The sequence below is a fragment of the Oncorhynchus mykiss genome, chromosome 1 (genome assembly GCF_013265735.2).
Source record: "Oncorhynchus mykiss isolate Arlee chromosome 1, USDA_OmykA_1.1, whole genome shotgun sequence".
Taxonomy (NCBI): domain Eukaryota; kingdom Metazoa; phylum Chordata; class Actinopteri; order Salmoniformes; family Salmonidae; genus Oncorhynchus; species Oncorhynchus mykiss.
Window position 1 is genome coordinate 83,826,588 of NC_048565.1, and position 25,863 is coordinate 83,852,450.

At 40.1% G+C, this 25,863-nt stretch overlaps 2 protein-coding genes across 2 annotated transcripts; one reads left to right on the forward strand and one right to left on the reverse strand.

The window, feature by feature from the left end:
- Positions 1 to 361: 361 nt before the first annotated feature.
- LOC110530866 (transmembrane protein 150A) lies at positions 362 to 15,306 on the reverse strand. The gene is made up of 8 exons (XM_021614159.2): positions 15,169 to 15,306; positions 12,090 to 12,299; positions 7,970 to 8,017; positions 7,277 to 7,339; positions 6,902 to 6,969; positions 6,370 to 6,500; positions 3,866 to 4,043; positions 362 to 1,690 (listed from the first exon to the last, which is right to left on the reverse strand). The coding sequence occupies exons 2-8, from the start codon at positions 12,152 to 12,154 to the stop codon at positions 1,503 to 1,505; spliced, it is 741 nt and encodes a 246-aa protein (XP_021469834.1). The 5' UTR covers positions 12,155 to 12,299; positions 15,169 to 15,306; the 3' UTR covers positions 362 to 1,502.
- On the forward strand, positions 14,169 to 25,312 carry zgc:110319 (NifU family protein). Its single transcript, XM_021614180.2, has 8 exons — positions 14,169 to 14,306; positions 14,921 to 15,021; positions 15,182 to 15,317; positions 17,840 to 17,906; positions 18,274 to 18,385; positions 20,767 to 20,830; positions 23,217 to 23,391; positions 23,933 to 25,312. Exons 1-8 carry the CDS (start codon positions 14,242 to 14,244, stop codon positions 24,002 to 24,004), a joined length of 792 nt encoding a protein of 263 aa, XP_021469855.1. The 5' UTR covers positions 14,169 to 14,241; the 3' UTR covers positions 24,005 to 25,312.
- The last annotated feature ends 551 nt before the right edge of the window (positions 25,313 to 25,863 follow it).

The window sequence follows — 25,863 nt, forward strand, 5'->3', positions numbered from 1 at the left end:
TGACATTTCTTGGGATATTTCTAGCCTTATTTTCATACTGAATTAACCCACTGAGCACAGACATCAATTCCACATTGGTTCAACCAGTGTGTGCTGGATTGCTTTTGTCTATTTTTAATCTTGGTGAGAGTCAGTTTGTCACTTTTTCTTTATCTTAAAAAATAAAGCTGTACCACGTTGTTAAAATGTAACCATGTAGTCCATGATATGTTGTTGTTGTAAAAGTCAATCATCATTGCACAAAAGCCCTGATTAGGAACACTGTAGAAAAGGAGACCGAATACATAAGTAAGAAGAAGGGAACAAAGTATGACACCTTGCTAAGAAATTTGTTCTGTTCATAAAATGTTCAGTCACATTGTTTCTGGATAAATGATTGTTTATGTTTTGGTTTTTCTCTCATCTGACAGGAATGCAGTAGTACAACCAACTGTTCTGCCTCCAGAAAGCTTTTCAGAATGATCTATCACAAATACAAAGATGGCTGTTCATTAATCAACCGCCACACCTGCCTCCTTCACACCTGTTGTATCGCAGGTTTACAATCATCACTGGCTTCTCTTCTCGCCACCCAGAAACACATCAGCTACTTGATCATCTGTTTAATGTTAAGGCTGTCAGAAGAGATTATTGGGCTTAGATTCCGTCGCAACATTACCCTTCAATACTTTACTTTGCAAACAATTACATTTTTATACAACAAGTAATTATGTTGTTGTTAACTGGTATACTTCAATAGCACAGTGATGCCACCAAGATGTCATGTTTTACACAAATAGACAACATATTGAAAAAAGAGCTAACAAACATCATTGAACATTCTCCATGGCCCATCAAATGGTAAATGCCACTTTGATCAATTCAGGACCTAGGAACAGAAATAGTGACTTTAGTGCTTACAGTGACTACTACTCAAATGCTGAGGTATTCTGGTATTGGTTCATCAGTGGCAATGAAGATTGTAGGATCAAGTTTTCCCTTTTGAAAGCATCCAGAAATACTCCCCAATACGAAGTACATTGATTTGGTGTGACAGTAAGAACTCCTCTTTCTGTTTTTCTTTAGGGGCTGCATAAGAACTATGTCAGCCCTGATAAAAAAAAATAGAATAAATAAATAATCCTCAAAAATGAGAGTTGGTCCGGGAGCAAAGTCAAAGGTCAGATATATTATCCTCATGATGCCCCTACGTCAGTGTTTCCCAAACGGTGGGTCGTGGCCAACTCAGAGTCGTTTTTGATCGCAGCCAGACTGGGTCCTGGTTACAAACAATTGTTCCCTTTACTTGGTGGGTCCAATTCCACAAGCTTTAGATCTGTCACAACAAAGAAAAGTTTGCAAACTACTGGCTCGTGTCATTAAGGCACACCGTAACAAAATGTTTTAAAATGGCAATCAGGTCCAGCTAATCTCTCTCTGTTTCGGACCGGTTTCTTCCATTTCATGTCTAATGAACTAGACCCCAGTGTCTCTTACAGTAGCCAGCCCAGCATCTTCTCTCCTCAGGCTAGAAGGATAGGCTTCTCCTCATCTCTTTTCACCAGCAGCGTGGACAACATGGAGGAGGAGAAAAAACAGAACTCCACAGCAAAGCTGAGCTCAAACAGCTCCAGATTGACACTCATTATCCACTCAAACACGGCAGCTGAGTGCTTGTACAGGTATTCCTCCTGTACAAACAAGATGGTGTCTTGAGGGGTCAGAGGTCAAGGAGGGGGGAACAGTAGTTGTTGGGTGACAGGTTATGGCATACCCTCATCGAGTTTATGCTTATAGGAACCTACACATACAGTGCCTTGCGAAAGTATTCAGCCCCCTTGAACTTTGCGAACTTTTGCCACATTTCAGGCTTCAAACATAAAGATATAAAACTGTATTTTTTTGTGAAGAATCAACAACAAGTGGGACACAATCATGAAGTGGAATGACATTTATTGGATATTTCAAACTTTTTTAACAAATCAAAAACTGAAAAATTGGGCGTGCAAAACTATTCAGCCCCCTTAAGTTAATACTTTGTAGCGCCACCTTTTGCTGTGATTACAGCTGTAAGTCGTTTGGGGTATGTCTCTATCAGTTTTGCACATCGAGAGACTGAAATTTTTTCCCATTCCTCCTTGCAAAACAGCTCGAGCTCAGTGAGGTTGGATGGAGAGCATTTGTGAACAGCAGTTTTCAGTTCTTTCCACAGATTCTCGATTGGATTCAGGTCTGGACTTTGACTTGGCCATTCTAACACCTGGATATGTTTATTTTTGAACCATTCCATTGTAGATTTTGCTTTATGTTTTGGATCATTGTCTTGTTGGAAGACAAATCTCCGTCCCAGTCTCAGGTCTTTTGCAGACTCCATCAGGTTTTCTTCCAGAATGGTCCTGTATTTGGCTCCATCCATCTTCCCATCAATTTTAACCATCTTCCCTGTCCCTGCTGAAGAAAAGCAGTCCCAAACCATGATGCTGCCACCACCATGTTTGACAGTGGGGATGATGTGTTCAGCTGTGTTGCTTTTACGCCAAACATAACGTTTTGCATTGTTGCCAAAAAGTTCAATTTTGGTTTCATCTGACCAGAGCACCTTCTTCCACATGTTTGGTGTGTCTCCCAGGTGGCTTGTGGCAAACTTTAAACAACGCTTTTTATGGATATCTTTAAGAAATGGCTTTCTTCTTGCCACTCTTCCATAAAGGCCAGATTTGTGCAATATACGACTGATTGTTGTTCTATGGACAGAGTCTCCCACCTCAGCTGTAGATCTCTGCAGTTCATCCAGAGTGATCATGGGCCTCTTGGCTGCATCTCTGATCAGTCTTCTCCTTGTATGAGCTGAAAGTTTAGAGGGACGGCCAGGTCTTGGTAGATTTGCAGTGGTCTGATACTCCTTCCATTTCAATATTATCGCTTGCACAGTGCTCCTTGGGATGTTTAAAGCTTGGGAAATCTTTTTGTATCCAAATCCGGCTTTAAACTTCTTCACAACAGTATCTCGGACCTGCCTGGTGTGTTCCTTGTTCTTCATGATGCTCTCTGCGCTTTTAACGGACCTCTGAGACTATCACAGTGCAGGTGCATTTATACGGAGACTTGATTACACACAGGTGGATTGTATTTATCATCATTAGTCATTTAGGTCAACATGGGATCATTCAGAGATCCTCACTGAACTTCTGGAGAGAGTTTGCTGCACTGAAAGTAAAGGGGCTGAATAATTTTGCACGCCCAATTTCTCAGTTTTTGATTTGTTAAAAAAGTTTGAAATATCCAATAAATGTCGTTCCACTTCATGATTGTGTCCCACTTGTTGTTGATTCTTCACAAAAAAATACAGTTTTATATCTTTATGTTTGAAGCCTGAAATGTGGCAAAAGGTCGCAAAGTTCAAGGGGGCCAAATACTTTCGCAAGGCAATACAATCTCTACAAGGCAAAAGACGTGGCAGTAATTAAAACATTACACATCAGTAAACAGGTAAACACACAGATAGACATCCTCACTGTCAAGGTCCTGTATCTTGTTGTTATCCCCTACCACTTAGAACTGTGTCTTTCAGGGCCTGTGAGTGTTTGCAAAGTTGAAGTTGTATGGAAGTGGACACTCCTATTCGTGCATTGTATTGTCCATATTATTTTCCTGAGTGTATGCACACCCAGCAATTTGACAGATTCAGGGGTTATAAGCAGTTATGTAGTGAAGGGTAAACACAAACCTTTTTTATCCACTTTTTCCAGAAAAATGTATCCAAAGTATAGAGAGAGTTACTTTACTTCAGTGTTTAACCACCTTTTTGTTTTTACCACAACATTGCTGGTTATAAGAGTCTGGGTTCAGGACTTTGGTTATAGTACAAGTGCAGGTGAAAGGATACAGCCAATGGTGACAATGATCTGGACCACAGTAGAGGTGACCCGTGCAGGGTAGAGGAACCACTCCATCTGGGTCAGAACACACTTCCTTGTGAGCACTGTGAGGAGCAGACTATAGAAACAGATACACAGGAAGCTCACCGCAGCCCCCAGGTAATGGGCCAGCTTCAGGTACTCGGGCTGGAGGAGAGAGGACAGACAGGTTACACTTAAATCAGGTAATCAGTTACCCTGGCTGGAGGAGAGGCTTAAGACAAGTTAACATTTAGCTAGTCTAGTTAACTTGTTCCAGTCGAGCTGCAAAACACAAAGCCAAAGCACTTGTCACACAATACTCAAATTCTACAATGGTGGATATGTTTGGGTGACAGAACATTCTAGGAACTTCTGCTAAAGGGGAAGAGTACAGTTCACTGGAATTATGTGCCCGATTCGGACATGTTTGAATGACGGCAAACTTTCTGGGAACGTCTGTTAGAGGAAAAGAGTTCACTGTAAATCTGAGCCAGAGAAAATACCTTCCAGCTAGCTGTAATCTAAGTCTGAGCCAGAGAAAATACCTTCCAGCTAGCTGTAATCTAAGTCTGAGCCAGAGAAAATACCTTCCAGCTAGCTGTAATCTAAGTCTGAGCCAGAGAAAATACCTTCCAGCTAGCTGTAATCTAAGTCTGAGCCAGAGAAAATACCTTCCAGCTAGCTGTAATCTAAGTCTGAGCCAGATAAAATACCTTCCAGCTAGCTGTAATCTAAGTCTGAGCCAGAGAAAATACCTTCCAGCTAGCTGTAATCTAAGTCTGAGCCAGAGAAAATACCTTCCAGCTAGCTGTAATCTAAGTCTGAGCCAGATAAAATACCTTCCAGCTAGCTGTAATCTAAGTCTGAGCCAGAGAAAATACCTTCCAGCTAGCTGTAATCTAAGTCTGAGCCAGAGAAAATACCTCCCAGCTAGCACATAACGTTCTGAGAAACATATGTTTCTTAGAGCTTGGTGAGAGTGTGGTTGTCCTATGATTATTTTGCATACAACCTTCCCACAACTTTCTGAGAATGGTGCAGGATGGTTGCTTGACTTTGGAACATTCAACACATTGAAGGACAAAAAAAATGCATTATTGGTTTGGTATTTTATTACTCTAACAGAATGTTTCCTAAAAGTTCACACATAGTTCCATTTAATTTCAATTTTGGTAATATTCTAGGTAATATTCTAGGTAATATTCTAGGAACGTTGCCCAACTGGTTTGACATTAGGAATGTTCTCAAATAGTTCAGACAACGTTAAGAAACAAGGTTATTCTGTTGGAATTTCAATACAATAGGTTTGAATCTCACTGATGCTGTGTCACAATACAAAAATAGATGTGTTTGCATGATTAATTTCAGAGGAAATTCATTTCCATGTGTCCTATCTGTGCTTGGAGTTCAACAAAGTTAACCCCCAAATAAGCTAGCAGTGTTATTAAAAGTCTTATTAAAACATTCACTGAATGTTTTAAGGAAGTTATTTAAAAACAACTCCAAATCACCTATAATTTCAGTTCTCAGAGCATTAACAAAACCTCCTAGGAAAACTTTCAAGGAACCAGAGTAAAACATTCTCAGAACCTCCCTGCAACCTAAAAATAAATGTTCCTAGAACAGGCAACATTTTTACTTCTGTTCTCAGAACATTTAAAAAAAACGTTCCATTTTACAGGTAAAGAAACATATAGAAACATACATATAGCTTCGTTCACACAACCAATGTGAAACCAAAAACATACGTTCCCACAACTTCCAAGGAACCAAATGTGCGAGCTGGGCTGTTACCAGTACCTTTCCTAAAGAAGAGACAAAAGACTGTGCATGATCTTCTGAAGAATACATCTGACAAACTTGAAATAATTAAAACGTGAATTCTGTCTACGTCTATGAAATAATGTCAAAAAGGTACACATTGACATGTCTATTTTTCTATTGTACTTTCCACTGATGTTCGGCCATCCGTAGGTATGTCTGCACACACTAACAAACCAACCAATTGTGTCATGGGTGTTTGTTTGCTTTACTGCCACTCCTCTCTTTGTTCACAATTCAAGATTTAATTGAACCGCAACTCAGGAGATATTTTTAACGTGCTTTGTCAGAGTCAGTAGAGTGTCAGTTCGAAGTACACTTTAAACTTGATAGACCTTTGTGTCTTTCTCTAACCTAGATATTAAGTATACTCCTGGATTTAAAATATTTTTTAATACATGTGAAGTTCTGTCTAACCTTGCGTGCCAGACTACTACGTTTGTCCTTACACTTCACCCACTCTCGCCCTGTCGACAATGACAACAAACATCCTGAGGGGCCTCTGTGTCAGAAACGTTACTTGCTCGATGTCGCTGTCTACAAGCAGAATTCATTTTTGCAGTATTGTGTACTATACACCCTTGTTTTTTCTTTAAGCACATTCGTATAGTGAATTGCATGACACCCTGAGTAAGGATGAAACTACACTATATGTGCAGAAAGTACTTACGTTGCAGTTCCCAGCCACAAAGGCCCCGACAGCCGCCACTCCACCAAACACCAGGGCGATTCTACTGAGCATGGAGTGGACACTGTTCCTCTCCAAGATGTGAGCATGGTGGAAGATACAGAACACCATAACTAAAAAATGGTTATTATAATGCATCTATAACATAGGGTAATTGATCAAATGTTCCTAAGATGATTATTACATTATTACATTATGTGCAATAACACATCTGATCTAAAACAATGTGACTATATGGTTGTTATTGTTGTGTAATTTAATTACAATCAACTCGTTAAAACTTTGGTTTTGGTAGATGTTTCCTCAGCAGGACAAACACGTTCGATAAGAAATCTGACATACCAAACCGTTTTAAGGGTGACCTTGAGGTAAAATAACATTAAGTACATTATGAGCACATACTCTAATACTATAATATTTGTATCAGTATAGACATCTGCAGAGTGCATTGAGATCCAGTATGACCTGTGGATGTCTACTGTAGGGTGAGCAAACTGTGCAACTACAAACTTACACAGAAATGAACCCGCATTAAAGGTGGCTGTGAACAATGAGCTTTCTGGTAAGCTTGTTCCACTCGAGCTGCAGAACACAAGGCCAAAGCATATGTAAGACACCATTATTTCACATCATACTGAAATTACCCAGTGACAATAATATTAAGATGACAGAGAACATTCTAGGAATGTCTCTTAAAAGCTGACACGTGTTCTGACGTGAATTGAACAGAGTTGAATTGAACAAATTATAATTCCATTTAAAATTCCATGTGAACTCAGTACATTCACAAACTTCAAAATGGAGGTCCAATTTTAATTTCATTTTCTGAACTGAATGAGATGAAATAGTGTTAGTTGACCCCAACCTTGATATAGTAGTCTATGGTTACCTTATGGTTGGGACTTGACAACAAGCTATTGATGTATTGTCTCTGCAGTGGTTCCCAGGGGCCCTGAAAACAGAAAATAATCATGTTTACAGACCTTCTCTTTATCTATGGTGGTCTTCAACCCTGGTCCTGGAGGGGACAGGGTGTGACATGCACACTTTTGTTACAGCCCAATAGCAGCAACACACCTGATTCAACTAATTAAGTTGATGATTAGTTTTAATCAGGTGTGTTGGTGCTAGGCTAAAACAAATAGACTGCATACCCTGTGGATCTCCAGGACTAGGGTTGAACAACGCTGCTTTAGAAATACGGATGTATAGGATCTTAATTTGAGCCAGTTTGCTACAGCAGGAAAATAATCCTGCAGCAACAGTAAATGTGAAATATTATGTGGATTATAATTAATGGTCATTTATGTAGGGATTGATATATTTTTCGTAAGAGAAAATCAAGTCGGAAATGTAAAAGTGGAAATGACAAACTTCGAAGCCTATTTATACCTCAAATACACTACATGTTAATCATTTCCTGCACTGCAGGAAAGTTCTCCTGCAACAAGGTGATCAAATTAAGATCCTACATCTGTATGCTTGTGTTACATTAAAACAATGTATTTCATTGATATGGAATTGGCTGAAAGAACCAATCACTATGGTCTGTAGGAAATCTCACAAACAGAACACAACGCACCAGTTGTTGAGGGAACACACATGGTCATAGCTGTACGCCAGGCCATACCTGAAACAACAAAACAAACACACTCATTTGATATGATTAAAGTGCCTAATTCTCTTAGCATGTATGGTTTTTCAATGTATAATATGATATAATATACGCTCCCATTAATGAACACTGAATACCTTGAGGATCAATAAGTAACCAGGAACTGATGTGGGTGACTAAGCAAAAGTACACAGATGTACGTGGTTAGAATATTATTAGCAGCCCTGTTACAAAGCCACTCATATCCATATATGTGAATGCCTTTACAGGCAGTCAACCAGTGTCAATAAGAAAGTACCAGACTGTACTGTGTGTGCCCTCTGAGGACAAACAAAGGTTGAATCAAATGTCTCTACATGAACGAATAGAACCTTTTCCTTTATGCTGCACATCTAGTAACAATAGACATAACTGTGCAGTGACTATTAAGCAATAAGGCCCGAGGAGGTGTGGTATATGACCAATATACCACGGCTAAGGGCTGCTCTTAAGCACAACCCAACACGGAGTGCCTAGAACAGCCCTTAGCTGTGGTATATTGGCCATATACCACGAACCCCCGAGGTGCCTTATTGCTATAATAAATTGGTTACCAACGTAATTAGAGCAGTAAAAAATAAATGCTTTGTCATACACGTGGTATATGGTATGACATACCATGGGTGTCAGCTAATCAGCATTCAAGCCTCAAATGAACCACCCAGTTTATAATGAAGGTTAAATCATGTCTCACAATGTAGGAAGTGAAACAATTGGTTTATGTTTTGCACGTTGTGAGGTGGGCTCTAAGGTGGTGGCTCTGACTCTACAGGTATCCTAAATGTTCTTTCTGGAAAGTTCTGTTTGTCACATGCAGGTGGTCTAAGGGTATTTTCACAACACTTTCAACAAATCTTGATGAGGTTATGACATTTATATTGGAATCACTAGAACAACAATCACTTCCTGGTTTTAATAATCACGCATCTGTCACACCCTAATCTGTTTCACCTGTCCTTGTGATTGTCTCCACCCCCTCCAGGTGTCGCTTATTTTCCCCAGTGTATTTATCCCTGTGTTTCCTGTTGCTCTGTGCCAGTTCGTCTTGTATGTTTGTCAGGTCAACCAGTGTGTTTTCCCATTCTCCTTTTGCTAGTCTTCCTGGTTTTGGACTACTTTCCCACCTGACTGATCTTCAGTACCTTTTGAACTCTGAACTGGTTTTGACTTTTTGTTTGTCCACGGCCATTCTCTTGCCTTACAATATTTAATAATCCAATAGGATTGTCTGCATCTGGGTCTCGCCTTGTGTCATGATAGACTCTGTGTGCTTAGAAGGTGGCAGTATCACCATGAAGGTGATTTTATAAGAAACATAAAAATAAAAAAGTTTTCCCACACTAACTAGGTTTTCATCCAACCTTCAAGTTTTAATGTCACATGCACAAGTGCAGTGAAATGCCTTTCTTGCGAAATCAAAACCCAACAATGCAATAATCAATAACAATGTCATACAAAAAAAACCACGAGAAATAAGCAGAAATATGAAGAACACCGAGTAAGCACGCTAGCATATGATACAGGGTCAGTTCCAATACCATATTTACAATACGCAGCGATACTGGACTGATGGAGGTAGATATGTATAGGGGTAAGGTGACATGATATAAAATAGAGTAGCAGCTTGTATGTGAGTGTGTAGAGTCAGTATAAATATATGCAAAGAAAGTACATGTTGGAATAAAACATGACAGGCCTGATGGAAACAGAACACAAATATTGTTATAATAACCATCATATCGAAGTAAATCACAGACTCCTCAGGAAAGCACGCAGATTAAAGACATGATGAAATAACTTCACAGGGTGGTGAAAGTGCAAAGTAATGAGCTTGATGATCCTTTCCAATAAATAGCGAGGGGTATTATTTTGGTGACATGATCATCGAGGCTTGGCTGCAGTTTGACAAATAAAAATAATCTTGCTCTTCAATCCATAATAATCTCATAATGTAGGCTATACGTTTGCTGTTGGTTAGAGAACAGGTGCCAATACCGGAGTAGGCACACTCGCTATATGACGCAACAATTTTTGTGAGAATACCATCAATAGAGTTGAAAATGCGATGGAAACACATTTAACTTGTATTTTTTATTCGGTAGGCCCTACATGGGAATTGAATCGCAAAAGTTGTTTTTATGTGCACCACATCATCACACACAGATTTTTATCTGCAACAAGTCAATTTGATGGAAACATACAGTTGAAGTCAGAAGTTTACATACACTTAGGTTGGAGTCATTAAAACCCGTTTCTCAACCACTTCTTATTAAAAAAAAAAAAAAAGTTGGGTAGGACATCTACTTTGTGCATGACACGAGTCATTTTTCCAACAATTGTTTACAGACAGATTATTTCACTGTATCACAATTCCGGTGGGTCAGACGTTTACATACACTTTGTTGACTGTGCCTTTAAACAGCTTGGAAAATTCCAGAAAATTATGTCACGACTTTAGAAGCTTCTGATAGGCTAATTGACATCATTTGAGTCAATTGGAGGTGTACCTGTGGATGTATTTCAAGGCCAACCTGCAAACTAAGTGCCTCTTTGCTTGACACCATTGGAAAATCAAAAGAAATCATCCAAGATCTCAGGAAAAAAACTGTAGACCTCCAGAAGTCTGGTTCATCTTTGGGAGCAATTTCCAAATGCCTGAAGGTACCAAGTTCATCTGTACAAACAATAGTACACAAGTATAAACACCATGGGACCACGCAGCCATCATACCGCTCAGGAAGGAGATGTGTTCTGTCTCCTAGAGATGAACATACTTTGGTGCGAAAAGTGCAAATCAATCCCAGAACAACAGCAAAGGACCTTGTGAAGATGCTGGAGGAAACAGGTACAAAAGTATCTATATCCACCGTAAAACAAATCCTATATCGACATAACCTGAAAGGCCACTCAGCAAGGAAGAAGCCACTGCTCCAAAACCACCATAAAAATGCCAGACTACGGGTTGCAACTGCACATGTGGACAAAAAAATAATTTTTGGGAAAAATGTCCTCTTGTCTGATGAAACAAAAATATAGCTGTTTGGCCATAATGACCATTGTTATGTTTGGAGGAAAAAGCGGGAAGCTTGCAAGCCGAAGAACACCATCCCAACCGTGAAGCACGGGGGTGGCAGCATCATGTTGTGCGGGTGCTTTGCTGCAGGAGGAGCTGGTGCACTTCACAAAATAGATGGCATCATGGGAGAGGAAAATTATGTGGATATATTGAAGCAACATCTCAAGACATCAGTCAGGAAGTTAAAGCTTGGTCGCAAACGGGTCTTCCAAATGGACAATGACACCAAGCATACTTCCAAAGTTGTGGCAAAATGTCTTAAGGACAACAAAGTTAAGGTATTGGAGTGGCCATCAAAGCCCTGACCTCACTCCTATAAAAAATGTGTGGGAAGAACTGAAAAAGTGTGTGCGAGCAAGGAGGCCAAAATTCACCAAAATTATTGTGGGAAGCTTGTGGAAGGCTACCTGAAACGTTTGACCCAAATGAAACAATTTAAAGGCAATGCTACCAAATACTAATTGAGTGTATGTAAACTTCTGAACCACTGGGAATGTGATGAAATAAATAAAAGCTTAAATCAAATAAAATCTTTATTATTATTACTATTATTCTGACATTTCACATTCTTAAAATAAAGTGGTGATCCTAACTGACCTAAGACAGGGAATATTTACTAGGATAAAATGTAATGAATTGTGAAAACTGAGTTTAAATGTATTTGGCTAAGGTGTATGTAAACTTCCGACTTCAACTGTATCTAGTGGGAAAATGTTTTTATGCACATTTTTGAGTATTCACATGAAAATCTGTCGCCAATTGGATGTCAACCTAGCTATAGTAATCATGAGACCGTGTGAATTATGAGATTAATGGAAAAACTAAATACTGGCATATACAATGCACTTTATAAAAAAAAAATTGCACAGTATTTACATGTGACAAATCTAAGTGAAGTAGCTCAAGTACATGTTATTTAAGGTCTTATAAAAGATTAGAAAGAAAATATAGATATATTCTTGTTTAACTTACGTCACCCAGGTTCCAATGAGAGACACTAAGGAGAGGGAGATGGGGAGTAGACTCCAGAGGACCATGTCTTGGTAGTTTGGTGAGAGAGACCAGCAGCAGTAGAAGTACAGTGGGGACGCTCCGGGTCCAGACACTGTCGGTCTCAGTCTGGCACTGTGAGATTCCTCCTTCAGCAGAGTCAGTCATCCACACAAATGGCACCACCTTGTCCTGACAGAGGGCAGATGTGAGGAAACACAGGGAGGGCCCGCTTGACGCCATCTCACTGTTTGTTTTAAGTTACATAGCACACCCTGCACATAGCTGATAAACTCATGTTCCCCCAGTGGCAGTTCAGAGCTCTCCTGTACATTGCTTTACTGAACTGGAAACTTAAACTTGAACTTTCAGAACCCATTGTCCTTTATGGTTGTGAGGTCTGGGGTCTGCTTACCAACCAAGAAGTCACAAAATGGGACAAACACCAAATTGAGACTGCATGCAGAATTCTGCAAAAATATGCGTGTACAATGTAAAACACCAAATAATGCATGCAGAGCAGAATTAGGCCGATACCCGCTAATGATCAAAATCCAGAAAAGAGCTGTTAAATTCTACCACCACCTAAAAGGAAATGATTCCCAAACCTTCCATATCAAAGAGAGATGAACCTGGAGAAGCGGACCTGGTGCTCCGTTCACGAACACAAACAGATCCCACAGTGCCCCAATCAAATCATGAGAAATATATATATAAAATATTACTTGACACATTGGAAAGAATTAACAAAAAACAGAGCAAACTAGAATGCTACTTGGCCCTAAACAGAGAGTACATGGTGGCAGAATACCTGATCACTGTGACTGACCCAACCTTAAGGAAAGCTTTGACTATGTACAGACTCAGTGAGCATAGCCTTACTATTGAGAAAGGCCTCCGTAGGCAGACATAGCTCTCAAGAGAAGACAGGCTATGTGCACACTGCCCACAAAAGGAGGTGGAAACTGAGCTGCACTTCCTATGTATGACCATACTTGAGACACATATTTCCCTCAGATCACACAGACACACAAAGAATTTGAAAAAACAAATCAATTTTTGATAAACTCCCATATCTACTGGGTGAAATACCACAGTGTGCCATCACAGCAGCAAGATTTGTGACATGTTGCCACAAGAAAAGGGCAACCAGTGAAGAACAAACACCATTGTCAATACAGCCCATATTTATGTTGATTTATTTTCCCTTTTTAACTATCTGCACATCATTACAACACAGTTTCAAGACATAATATGACAGGTGAAATGCCTCTAATCATTTGGAGCTTTTGTGAGTGTAATGTTTACTGTTTATTTAACTTTTGTTTATTATCTATTTAATTTGCTTTGACAATGTAAACATATGCCCTTTGAATTGAATTGAGAGAGACAGAGAGAGAACTGCAGCTTTGCAGGACATGGATGTGTAAGTCATGCCTTGAATGCATATGTCTTGTCATCCATGTGTGTGTCTAACATCTTGGTTGGAAATTCCCAGAACTGTAGTGGCAAATTTGAATGATCCAAAATACAGCACAAAACACTATTTACCCAATTTACTATTTACCCAACTATGACACACATTGCAACTTCAATGGACATTTACATGAAACACTTACAAAATAATGAGATAGGCTATGTTTTGCTCTAGTGGCAGCAACAAAATCCCCCTTTTATCATTGCATACAGCACAAACAGATCATTGATTCATTCTCAGTAGTGGCTGGCCATTTAGATTTTTTATTTAACCTTTATCAAACTAGGCAAGTCAGTTAAGAACAAATTCTTATTTACAATGCCGGCCTACCCATAACCTGGACGACGCTGGGCCAATTGTGCGCCGCCCAATCATGACCGTTGTGATACAGCCTGGAATCAAACCATGGTCTGTAGTGACACCTCTAGCACATAGGCAGTGCCTTAGACCACTGCGCCACTCGGGAGACAATATTTGTACTTCGAGAGTATCTATAAGCTATATAGTTTGAATTGATGTTTGTTTATTGTAATGAATAAGAACATTTACTTATCAAACTAACGATTAAAAAGGTAATTGTGGAGCAATTGGAATCTATTTCAAACAGGATATGTGAAGCCAGCTGTGTCTTGGGTCCTCACTTTAAAAACAAATGAAATGGCTGCCCGCATAAGATGGAGTCTTCAACGGTTGATTCAGTCACGAAATACATCACATTTTAGGTTTGAGCTTCTACTAATATAACATTCCTACTTGTGTATGTCAACGTAATGAAGGTATTGCTGTGAATTCAACACGAGTGGCTGCCAATTTCCGTTAGGAATCTATGCTTGACCTAGCTAGTTAGCCAAGCTAACTGCGACATCGTTGTCAAACTTAATCGCCATCATGTTGCGCAGCCTATATTTCCCAAATTGTATACATATTAAAGCATATGAAGTAACGCATTTAACAACTGTTTGCCTGGCTATTGTTCCGTTAGCTTGCTAAACCTGTTATCAACTCGATTGCTTAAAGTTTGAAGTAGCTAGCTAACTTTCTGAGAACCTAGCTAACGTTAGCTAGCTAAAACCTTTCTCAGTTACCAGTTTTGCAGTCGGGTCATTGCGGCATAGTCAAGCCTAATCAGTGACATTAGACAACCATAGGTAGCTAGCTAGCCAACGTTAGATACGTTATCTTTTTTCTTTGCTTGTTGACAAGGTCGCAAATTCATGACGCTTCAAGGCCATCCCGAAGTGACAGGTTTGTAAGGACAAACCTGAGATTAATTCAACTGAGTGGGTTTATCTCCAACCATCTAACTACATGACCTGACATGTACTGTCTGATATAGGTTTCCAATCAACACGAGAAACCAGTTCCACACACAATGCATTGGCCCGAACTACAGAAAAGTTCAACTTCTGCCTCTGACTGGACCCCCACAGTTCGTAGGTGAGAAACTGGCCTTTATTTTTTTCTACACAAGAACCATTTAACAACCACATTCAAATAATACAATTGTCATGTTTTTCCTGTAGTATATTCAGAGTAGTCCTATAAGCTTACTAGTGGAACAATATGCTTGAAGATTGACCATACCATTATGTTTCAGTGCGACACTTGTCCATTCAGACACAGGACACACCAAACCCACGGAGCTTGAAGTTCATCCCTGGTAAGCCTGTGTTGGGGGTGGGGACCCTGGATTTCCCCTCTCCAAGCTCTGCAGAGTGCTCCTCCTTAGCCAGGTTAGTACTGTTGGATAACAGGAATTGTATTTTTTTAGCTATTGAAATATGATAGTAGCAAGAGTCTAAACAATGACCTGTAAACATGACGAAACCAGACAGTGTGAATAAACTTTTCAGAGTGTGTGAGAACCAGTGACGCTTATACACTGAGCAAGAGGACAAGTAAATTAGTGTCTAGTTTGAGAAACAGACGCCTCACAAGTCCTCAACTGGCAGCTTCATTAAATAGTACCAGCAAAACATCAGTCAACGTCAACAGTGAAGAGGCGACTCCAGGATGCTTAAACTAGACACTCCAATGTACTTGTCCTCTTGCTCAGTTGTGCACCGGGGCCTCCCACTTCTCTTTCTATTCTGGTTAGAGCCCGTTTGCACTGTTCTGTGAAGGGAGTAGTACACAGCGTTGTACGAGATATTCAGTTTCTTGGCAAATTCTCGCATGGAATAGCCTTCATTTCTCAGAACAAGAATAGACTGATGAGTTTCAGAAGAAAGTTTGCCATTTTGAGCCTGTAATCGTACCCACAAATGCTGATGTTCCAGATACTCAACTAGTCTAAAGAAGCCCAGTTTTATTGCATCTTTAAATCAGCACAACAGTTTTCAGCTGTGCTAACATATTTGTAAAGGGTTTTCTAATGATCAATTAGCCTTCTAAAATAATTAACTTGGATTAGCTAACACAATGTACGATTGGAACACAGGAGTGAGGGTTGCTGATAATGAGCCTTTGTACGCCTATGTTAAAAATCATCCGTTTCCAGCTACAATAATCATTTACAACATTAACAATGTCTACACTGTGTAGTTCTGATCAATTTGATGTTATTTTAATGGACAAAAAGTTTGCTTTTCTTTCAAAAACAAGAACATTTCTAAGTTACCCCAAACCTTTGAATGGTTGTGTGTGTATGTGTGTATATCTATATATGGAATTGAAATTCAATTTTACATTTCCCAGTTAACTTCTTGATGCACCCATCCCTTTAGCGGGATCATTTTCGTCAACATCCGCTGAATTGCAGAGTGCCAAATACAAATTAAATTACTAAAAATATTTAATTTGTGAAATCACAAGTGCAATATAGCAAAACACAGCTTAGCTTGTTGTTAATCCACCTGGCGTATCAGATTTCAAAAAAGCTTTTCGGCGAAAGCATACCAAGCGTTTATGTAAGGACATCTCTTTCATCAGACAAAACATTAAACAGCTAGCAGCAAAGTAGATTGGTCACAAAAGTCTGAAAAGCAATAAAATTAATTGCTTACCTTTGATGATCTTCGGATGTTTGCACTCACGAGACTCTGTTACACAAATGTTCCTTTTGTTCCATAAAGAGAATTTTTATATCAAAAATACCTCCATTTGGTTGGCGCGTTATGTTCAGAAATCCACAGGCTCGAGCGGTCACGACGGGGCAGACAAATTCCAAATAGTATCCGTGAAGTTCGTAGAAACATGTCAAACGTTTTTTATAATCAATCCTCAGGTTGTTTTTACAATATATAATCGATAATATTTCAACCGGACCTTAGCTTTTTCAATAGGAGTGAGAGAAAATGTCTGCTCCACTCTGTTGGCGCATGCAAAACGCTGCCGACAACCAGCCATCCACTGACGCGGTGGGATCTTTCACTCATTTTTCAGAATAGAAACCTGACACTGTTTAAAGACTGATCAGACCATGTGGAATCCATAGGAAAAGGAATCTGGTTGATATCCCTTTTTAAATGGAAGGAAGTTATGCAATGGAACGGGGAGCTTTCAAAATAAGAGGCACTTCCTAGTTGGATTTTCCTCAGGTTTTCGCCTGCAATATCAGTTCTGTTATACTCACAGACAATATTTTGACAGTTTTGGAAACTTTAGTGTTTTCTATCCTAATCTGACAATTATATGCACATTCTAGCTTCTGGGCCTGAGAAATAGGCAGTTTAATTTGGGTACGTTTTTCATCCAAACATCAAAATACTGCCCCCTACACTCAACAGGTTAATGTAATTAATGCACTTTGTATAAGAAATCTAAATTCTCCAGGATTTGTTTTAAATCATTGACTTAAATCATTTCCTGTATAACTAGGCTGTCTGAACAGTGACATGGTCAGCCTGAAAGCCCAAGGGAATTTGATTTGATTAGGAATTTGAGGAATTGTTGTGTATTGAATTGTGAATAAAATAAATCTAATTTACCTAACATTGGAATTATCTCTGAATTCAAAGACTGACCGGGAATTTGAATGGAAATAAATTGAATTTACAAGGGAGAGGGAATAAAATGAAATTTGAGAAATTAACCCCATTTCTGAATTTATTTCTTAGTTGTATTGGTTTACTGTACTGATTAGCCTAAGTTAGTTATTTGCGTGCCTCGAGTCAGAATAAATAAAAGTGCAATGAGCATCTCCACTTTGTTCTGAGCACCATGTGGATTATAGATCATAGATATTACTGTACATACTAACATCATGAAATGTTTGACATGGACCATTCTTGGTTGCCGCTCCTTGGTTGCACAGGGACCTGTTTGGAATCGAAGGAGTGAAAAGTGTGTTCTATGGTCCTGACTTCATCACAGTGACCAAGGTACAGAATAAATAAACCTCATCTACCTTCCCTTTCATTTTACCAACCCTATCCACTTACTCTGGGATATGGTGTGCCATTATAAGACCATAATAACTGAATGTATCATGTCACAAAAGTTTAACTTTATGATTCAATACATGTCCCAATTCTCCACCCTTCTTCCAAAGTGTGCACTTGCACACTCCTTGTTGTGGATTTAAAAGCATAGGATTAGTACTGTATAAGCATTGACAGGAGGGAGTTTTCACTATTGCTAAATCCATGCAAGAAAGTGTGCAAGGGTACATTTTGAGAGGGGTGGTGAATCGGGGCCCAGCCATGTTCATTTACCAGGCCTTTGCATGTTTTGTGTTGCCCTTCCCAGGCAGATGATGATGTGGAGTGGACGGACATCAAGCACCATGCCATGGATGCTATCACTAAGTTCTTTGACAGTGGAGACCCCATAACCACTGGGGTTACCCACCATGAGAGCAGTGAGTATGACAGGAACAAAGATCTTCTTCATATTCTTCATACTTCATATGTTTGAGTGTGGAGTGCTTTTTGGAGTCGCACCCGCTCCGGCCACATCAATTCCAAGTCTCACCCAATATCTGACATCAGGACAGATTTTTTTCTCCGCCACCAGCATAGAATTGTTCCGAAAGCCGATCCGTGACCCGCCAAAAAACAATACAGTGCCTTCGGGAAGTATTCAGACCCGTTGACTTTTTCCACGTTTTGTTACATTAGACTTACTCTAAAATCTATTACATTGTTTTCCCCCTCAATCAATCTACACACAATACCCAATAATGACAAAGCAGAAACAGGTTTTTAGAAATGTTTGCAAATGTATAAAATAAAAAGGAAATGTCCCATTTACAAAAGTATTCAGACCCTTTACTGAGTACTTTGTTGAAGCACCTTTGGCAGCGATTACAGCATTGAGTCTTCTTGGGTATGACGCTACAAGCTTGGCATACCTGTATTTTGGGAGTTTCTCCCATTCTTCTCTGCAGGTCCGCTCAATCTGTCAGGTTGGATGGGGAGCGTTGCTGCACAGCAATTTCCGGGTCTGTCCAGATATGTTCGATCTGGTTCAAGTCCGGGCTCTGGCTTGGCCATTCAGAGACTTGTCCTGAAGCCACTCCTGTGTTGTCTTGGCTGTGTGCTTAGGATCGTTGTCCTGTTGGAAGGTGAACCGTTGCCCCAGTCTGAGGTCCTGAGCGCTCTTGAGCTGGTTTTCATCAAGGATTTCTCTGTACTTTGCCTCAATCCTGACTAGTCTCCCAGTCCCTACCGCTGAAAAAGAAGCATGCTGCCACCATATGCTTCACCGTAGGGATGGTTCCAGGTTTCCTCCAGACGTGACACTTTGCATTCAGGCCAAAGAGTTCAGTCTTGGTTTCATCAGACCAGAGAATCTTGTTTCTCATGGTCAGAGTCCTTTAGGTGCCTTTTGGCAAACTCCAAGCAGGCTGTCATGTGCCTTTTACTGAGGAGTGGCTTCTGTCTGGACACTACCATAAAGGCCTGATTGGTGGAGTGCTGCAGAGATGGTTGTCCTTCTGTAAGGTTCTCCCATCTCCAGGGGAACTCTGTCAGAGTGACCATCGGGTTCTTGGTCACCTACCTGACCAAGGCCCTTCTCCCGATTGCTCAATTTGGCTTGGCGGCCAGCACTAGGAAGAGTCTTGGTGGTTCCAAACTTCTTCCATTTAAGAATGATGGAGGCCACTGTGTTCTTGGGAACAATCGGTGCTGCAGACATTTTTTGGTACCCTTCTCCAGATCTGTTCCTCAACATAATGCTGTCTTGTAGCTCTACGGACAATTCCTTTGACCTCATAGCTTGGTTTTTGCTCTGACAAGCACTGGGACCTTATATAGACTGGGACCTTATATAGACAGGTGTGTGCCTTTCCAAATCATGTCCAATCAATTACATTTACCACAGGTGGACTCCTCCAATCAAGTTGTAGAAACATCTCAAGGATGATCAATGGAAACAAGATGCACCTGAGCTCCATTTTGAGTCTCATAGCAACTTTTTTTTGCTTTGTCATATGGGGTATTGTGTATAGATTGTTTAAATAATCCAATAGTTTAATTAAAACTTAAACAATTCCCATAATTTCATAGGCTATAGGCTGCAAAAATAGCCTATGTCTATTATTAGGTAGGCTATTGGCTACTCAAACTTTTAAAAGCTGCACTGGATTATATTTGATATGGCCTAAGTTTGGTCTAAATGGATGCCTGAATGAATGGAATGATTAACAGAATTATTGTAAACAAATGCCTGCTTGCACTTTTGTAGACTGTGTCCATCTACCGTGCTGTCCTTCTTGTCCACAATGACTACAAAATCCTTCCAAACTGGATTTGACTCGGGTAGCACCTGTATTTCATCATCATAAACGTTCTTATTATTTCTACTGTTAGGTTTGCCATTTTCACATGAGCTAGGAGTCAGGGAAAATAAACTTGACAACGTATTGTTGTGTGGCAGAAGGGAATATAAACTCTGCACGTGGACAAATTATGTTTCAACACCACACAAATAGGCTACTAATGGGGAGAGTTACCTGCTCCACTGTCTCGCTGCGTGGCTGGTAACCTTCGCTATGTCTGCCTCACTGTGAACATAGCCTAATGAAATTCACAACACAATTCAACACAAGTTCATGGATTGGTAAAAAAAAAAAAAAAAGAGAGTATCTTGATTTAAAACGTTTCCGACCGCAATATAATTGTGCTCAGCCGACCCGTGGGTTGATACAATGTTTTCATTCTACCCGCCAACCGATTTTTTTTTTGCATGTTTGTTTCTTGGAATTATGAACTTTTCAACATGCTGTTCCTGTCTTAGGTCACTCTGAAGATGATGATGAAATTGTTTCAATGATAAAGGAGCTTCTAGATACACGGATCAGGTAAAATCCCCACATGCTATTAGTATGATCAGTCTGTCACTCTCATCATGTTTTGCTGTAGATACATGGATCAGGTAAAATCCCCACATGCTATTAGTATGATCAGTCTGTCACTCTCATCATGTTTTGCTGTAGATACATGGATCAGGTAAAATCCCCACATGCTATTAGTATGATCAGTCTGTCACTCTCATCATGTTTTGCTGTAGATACATGGATCAGGTAAAATCCCCACATGCTATTAGTATGATCAGTCTGTCACTCTCATCATGTTTTGCTGTAGATACATGGATCAGGTAAAATCCCCACATGCTATTAGTATGATCAGTCTGTCACTCTCATCATGTTTTGCTGTAGATACATGGATCAGGTAAAATCCCCACATGCTATTAGTATGATCAGTCTGTCACTCTCATCATGTTTTGCTGTAGATTCATGGATCAGGTAAAATCCCCACATGCTATTAGTATGATCCGTCTGTCACTCTCATCATGTTTTGCTGTAGATACATGGATCAGGTAAAATCCGCACATTCTCTCAGTATGATGAATGTGTTTTACTGACAATATTTTGTTAATCTAGTACAGAGTTTTCAAACTCTGGTCCTCCAGAACCACCTCAATAGCACACATATTTGTAGCCCCTGATACCGACGACCGGGTAGGCGTGCTTTGCACCGGTTAGGCGTGCTTTGCACCGGGTGACCGGGTGGGCGTGCTTTGCACCGGGTGACCGGGTGGGCGTGCTTTGCACCGGGTGACCGGGTAGGCGTGCTTTGCACCGGGTGAAAGTTGATTGCATTTATTTTGGAACCGGGCTGCCTCCCAGCGTGAGCCAGGTGCAGCGTTTAAAGCCATCGGCGAATTCGGCTCAAAACAAAAGTTACAGTGCATTCGGAAAGTATTCAGACCCCTTGACGTTTTCCACATGTTGTTACGTTAGTCTTACAAATGTATTTAATTCATTTTAGAATAAGGCTGTAACATAACAAAATGTGGAAAAGTCAAGGGGTCTGAATACTTTCCGAATGCACTGTGAGTAATTAAGCATGTTGAGTAATGCAAAAGTGATTGCTTTTGATAAAAACACTGTCTTCCCAATGAAAACTAGAACATTCAAACATATATACATATTAAAGAGATGTATGTTTCTGGACAATGCACCGTGCTGCCTTGTTGACAACATGACCGAGTGGTGCAGATTAATCAAATCAAATCTATTTATATAGCCTTTCGTACATCAGCTGATATCTCAAAGTGCTGTACAGAAACCCAGCCTAAAACCCCAAACAGCAAGCAATGCAGGTGTAGAAGCACGGTGGCTAGGAAAAACTCCCTAGAAAGGCCAAAACCTAGGAAGAAACCTAGAGAGGAACCAGGCTATGTGGGGTGGCCAGTCCTCTTCTGGCTGTGCCGGGTGAAGATTATAACAGAACATGGCCAAAATGTTCAAATGTTCATAAATGACCAGCATGGTCGAATAATAATAATAAGGCAGAACAGTTGAAACTGGAGCAGCAGCACGGTCAGGTGGACTGGGGACAGCAAGGAGTCATCATGTCAGGTATTCCTGGGGCATGGTCCTAGGGCTCAGGTCCTCCGAGAGAGAGAGAGAGAAAGAAGGAGAGAATTAGAGAACGCACACTTAGATTCACACAGGACACCGAATAGGACAGGAGAAGTACTCCAGATATAACAAACTGACCCTAGCCCCCCGACACACAAACTACTGCAGCATAAATACTGGAGGCTGAGACAGGAGGGGTCAGGAGACACTGTGGCCCCATCCGAGGACACCCCCGGACAGGGCCAAACATGAAGGATAGATTACTGTTCCATTTGAGCAGGGTGCCCCTCCCTCACCTCTTTTCCTCACGCCATGGGCCATGGGCCATAGACCAGTGCCCTGCGGCTCAGTAAAATCAAACCCGCCAGTTCAGGGCCTGATGATTAGTTGACAAGTTGAATCCAGTGTGCTTGTCCAGTGCTACAACAAAAATGTGTCCTGAAGGACTGGAGTTGGAGAACGCTGATCTAGTACAATATGACCCATTTGTGGAATCTGAGCCCTAGAGGCATCCTAGGAAAGTTTTGTCCACAGTCATGATAAAGATGTTTTGGCTCAGAAGCTCTTCAAGCTAAATGCAATCTGGCAGATTGTTTGGGCACTGAAGTTGTTCCACAAACAAATGATAGAAGTGATGTTGATATGAAATATAGACTATAATAATGCTATTGTCAAGGATTTCTCCTATCCCCTCCCCTCTTAAACTCCTCATCTTCCTCTCCATTCTTCTGTCCCTCCTAGTTTTTAATAACAATTGTAATAATACCTGTTATGTTGTTGAATGACAAACTAACCTGATAAGCCCTCCTGTCACACACAGGCCCACGGTGATGGAGGATGGCGGTGATGTCATCTTCAAGGGCTTTGAGAACGGCACGGTGAAGCTGAAGCTGGTTGGCTCATGCACCGGCTGCCCCAGCTCTACTGTCACCCTGAAGAATGGCATCCAGAACATGCTGCAGTTCTACATCCCTGAGGTGGATGACGTGGAACAGGTGAGAGGGTGAATACAAAGAGGGAGTAGGAGAAGAGGAGGAGGAGGAGAGAGAAACGCACAGAGGCAGAAATAGTGTGGAGTAGGGAGAAGGAGTTGGAGGGGAATGGAGAGAGAGGAGTAGGAGTTAGAGGGGAATGGAGTGAGTACTAAATCATGAAGTTGGAACAGCATCTGCTTTGTGATGTCAAATCAAAGTGTATTGGCCACGTACACAGCTTAGCAGCTTATATAATCGGGTGCAGCGAAATGCTTATGTTACTAACTCCTAACAATGCAGTAAAATGTCAAACAAGTTCAAAAATTACCAATAATTTAAAAAAAGAAATCAAGTAATGTCATAAGAATCCAATGAACAACCCAAATAACACTAACAGTAATCCAAATGCAATATTTATGTATATACACCGGATTCATTTATATAATATATACTACGAATATGTACAGCAGTAGAGTGAGCTATGTCAACTGCAGTATATAAATAAATATGCAGTGTGTATAAAGTGTCAATTATAGCTGTTCTTTTTGTTTGGTTTCTGTAGGTGGAAGATGAAGTGGATCATGTAAATGCAACGGTTTTCACCGAGTTGGAACGCAAGTTAGGAGACATATAAAACTTCTGTCAGCCCCCAGGCCTATAGATAAAGTCTGTTGTATAGAAGCCTTGCAAACCAGGTAGATACTGCTTCCGCTACCTTAGTGCAATGTTCATGTTTTAAAATAATATTCAGCATTGCCCTTTCAAAATACCAACTGTAGTGTGCTGTAGGCTGTTGTTTTTGTCTTTCATTTACTCAAATACTGTATATTACTATTACAATGAAGCCAGGCCACACACTGACACATTTATACTGTTTCTCTTCCATTGTAAAGGCCGAAAACTCTGAAGAAGGCAGTTATGTTATATATTTTATATTTATTTCTTTGCAGGTTGAGTTACAAATTTACCCTCATATGTTTAAAAAAATATATATATTCTCTGATGAAAGGACATTCTGTGATGGTTTGAGTTAAGGGATATGGTTTAAATCTATCCCTAGGCCAAGCATGACCAATTGTTTATATGAAATGATCACAAGATATGGCACAGTTAAAACGACAAAATGATTTAGCTGTATATGTTTCTTTGTGAATGCATTGTTCAGGAGTCTACACATAGTAATCACATTAACACATTTACATTTATGGCATGGGCACATGCTCATTTATATTTAATCTCTCGTGGAGAGACGACGTAAACAAATGGTATCATAGATATGTCAACGGGATGCATGACATAACGAGCAGCATTAATTCTGTTGCTTGGGTTTTTCTTCACTGGTTATTTGGACACATCACGATTTTGTAGGTGTTGGCATCTTTCACATTTTGGAAGGAGAGGGGACATTCGGCCCATTTTGACTTGCCTGTAAATTGCAGAGAGAGTGGAGCTCTTCGTTCCGATTCTCGTTCTGTATCTTCTCCTAATACGTATGGACCCAGAACTTAATCGAGCATCTGACCAATTCCACAATACTTTAGTTCTGGGTTAACCAAGATTAATTTATATTCATCATATAGATTGCAGTACATCTACTCTTAAAGAAAGCTTTATGTGAAATACTGTGATAAATGTTGCGCAATGATTCAAGTTCTTTGAATGGATACTAATCACCCATTCACTTGTATATGCATTGCAATTGTAACAGTTCCAGCTGCAATCTCATATGGCTGATACAGAAGTCCGAATCATACTAGTATCACAAAGGAAAATGTAATGGTTATTTTGTCCCATTCGTGGAATCATCTCGTTGTATTATTATATTGCTCTTGTTTTCAGAAACCAAAACTTGTGGGAATAACCTTTTGATATAGCTTTGCTGTCTTTGTTTCCAACATCAACTCAATAATCAGATTTATCAAATAAAATTTGATTGATCACATACACATATTTAGCAGATGTTATTGCTGGTGTAGCAAAATGCTTGCGTTCCTAGATCCAACAGTGCAGTAGTATCTAACAATTCACGACAGTACACACAACTCCAAAAGTAAAATACCGGAGTTAAGAAATATATCAATATTAGGATGAGCAATGTTGGAGTGGCATTGACTAAAATAAAGTATATACATATGAAATGAGTAAAGCAGTATGTAAACATCATTAAAGTGACCAGTGATTCTATGGATATAGGGCAGCAGCCTCTTAGGTGCAGGGTTGAGTAACCGGGTGGTAGCTGGCTAGGGATGGACATAGGCAATGTATATTATGCAATATTTTCCATATATTATTTCTCACACGGTATATTATCACACACTATCTTTAATATTTTCTCCAAGTTGCAGCAGTTATATTTCAAGCTTTTCATGATTCATGTTTAGCCACAGGTCTATGATGAATCTTGTTACCGTGACCGTAAATGACCCCTAAACCTGAACATATAACCAGAGAGGAAGAAGCGAAAGGGTCCACTCCCGTCAGTCTGTCCACGCG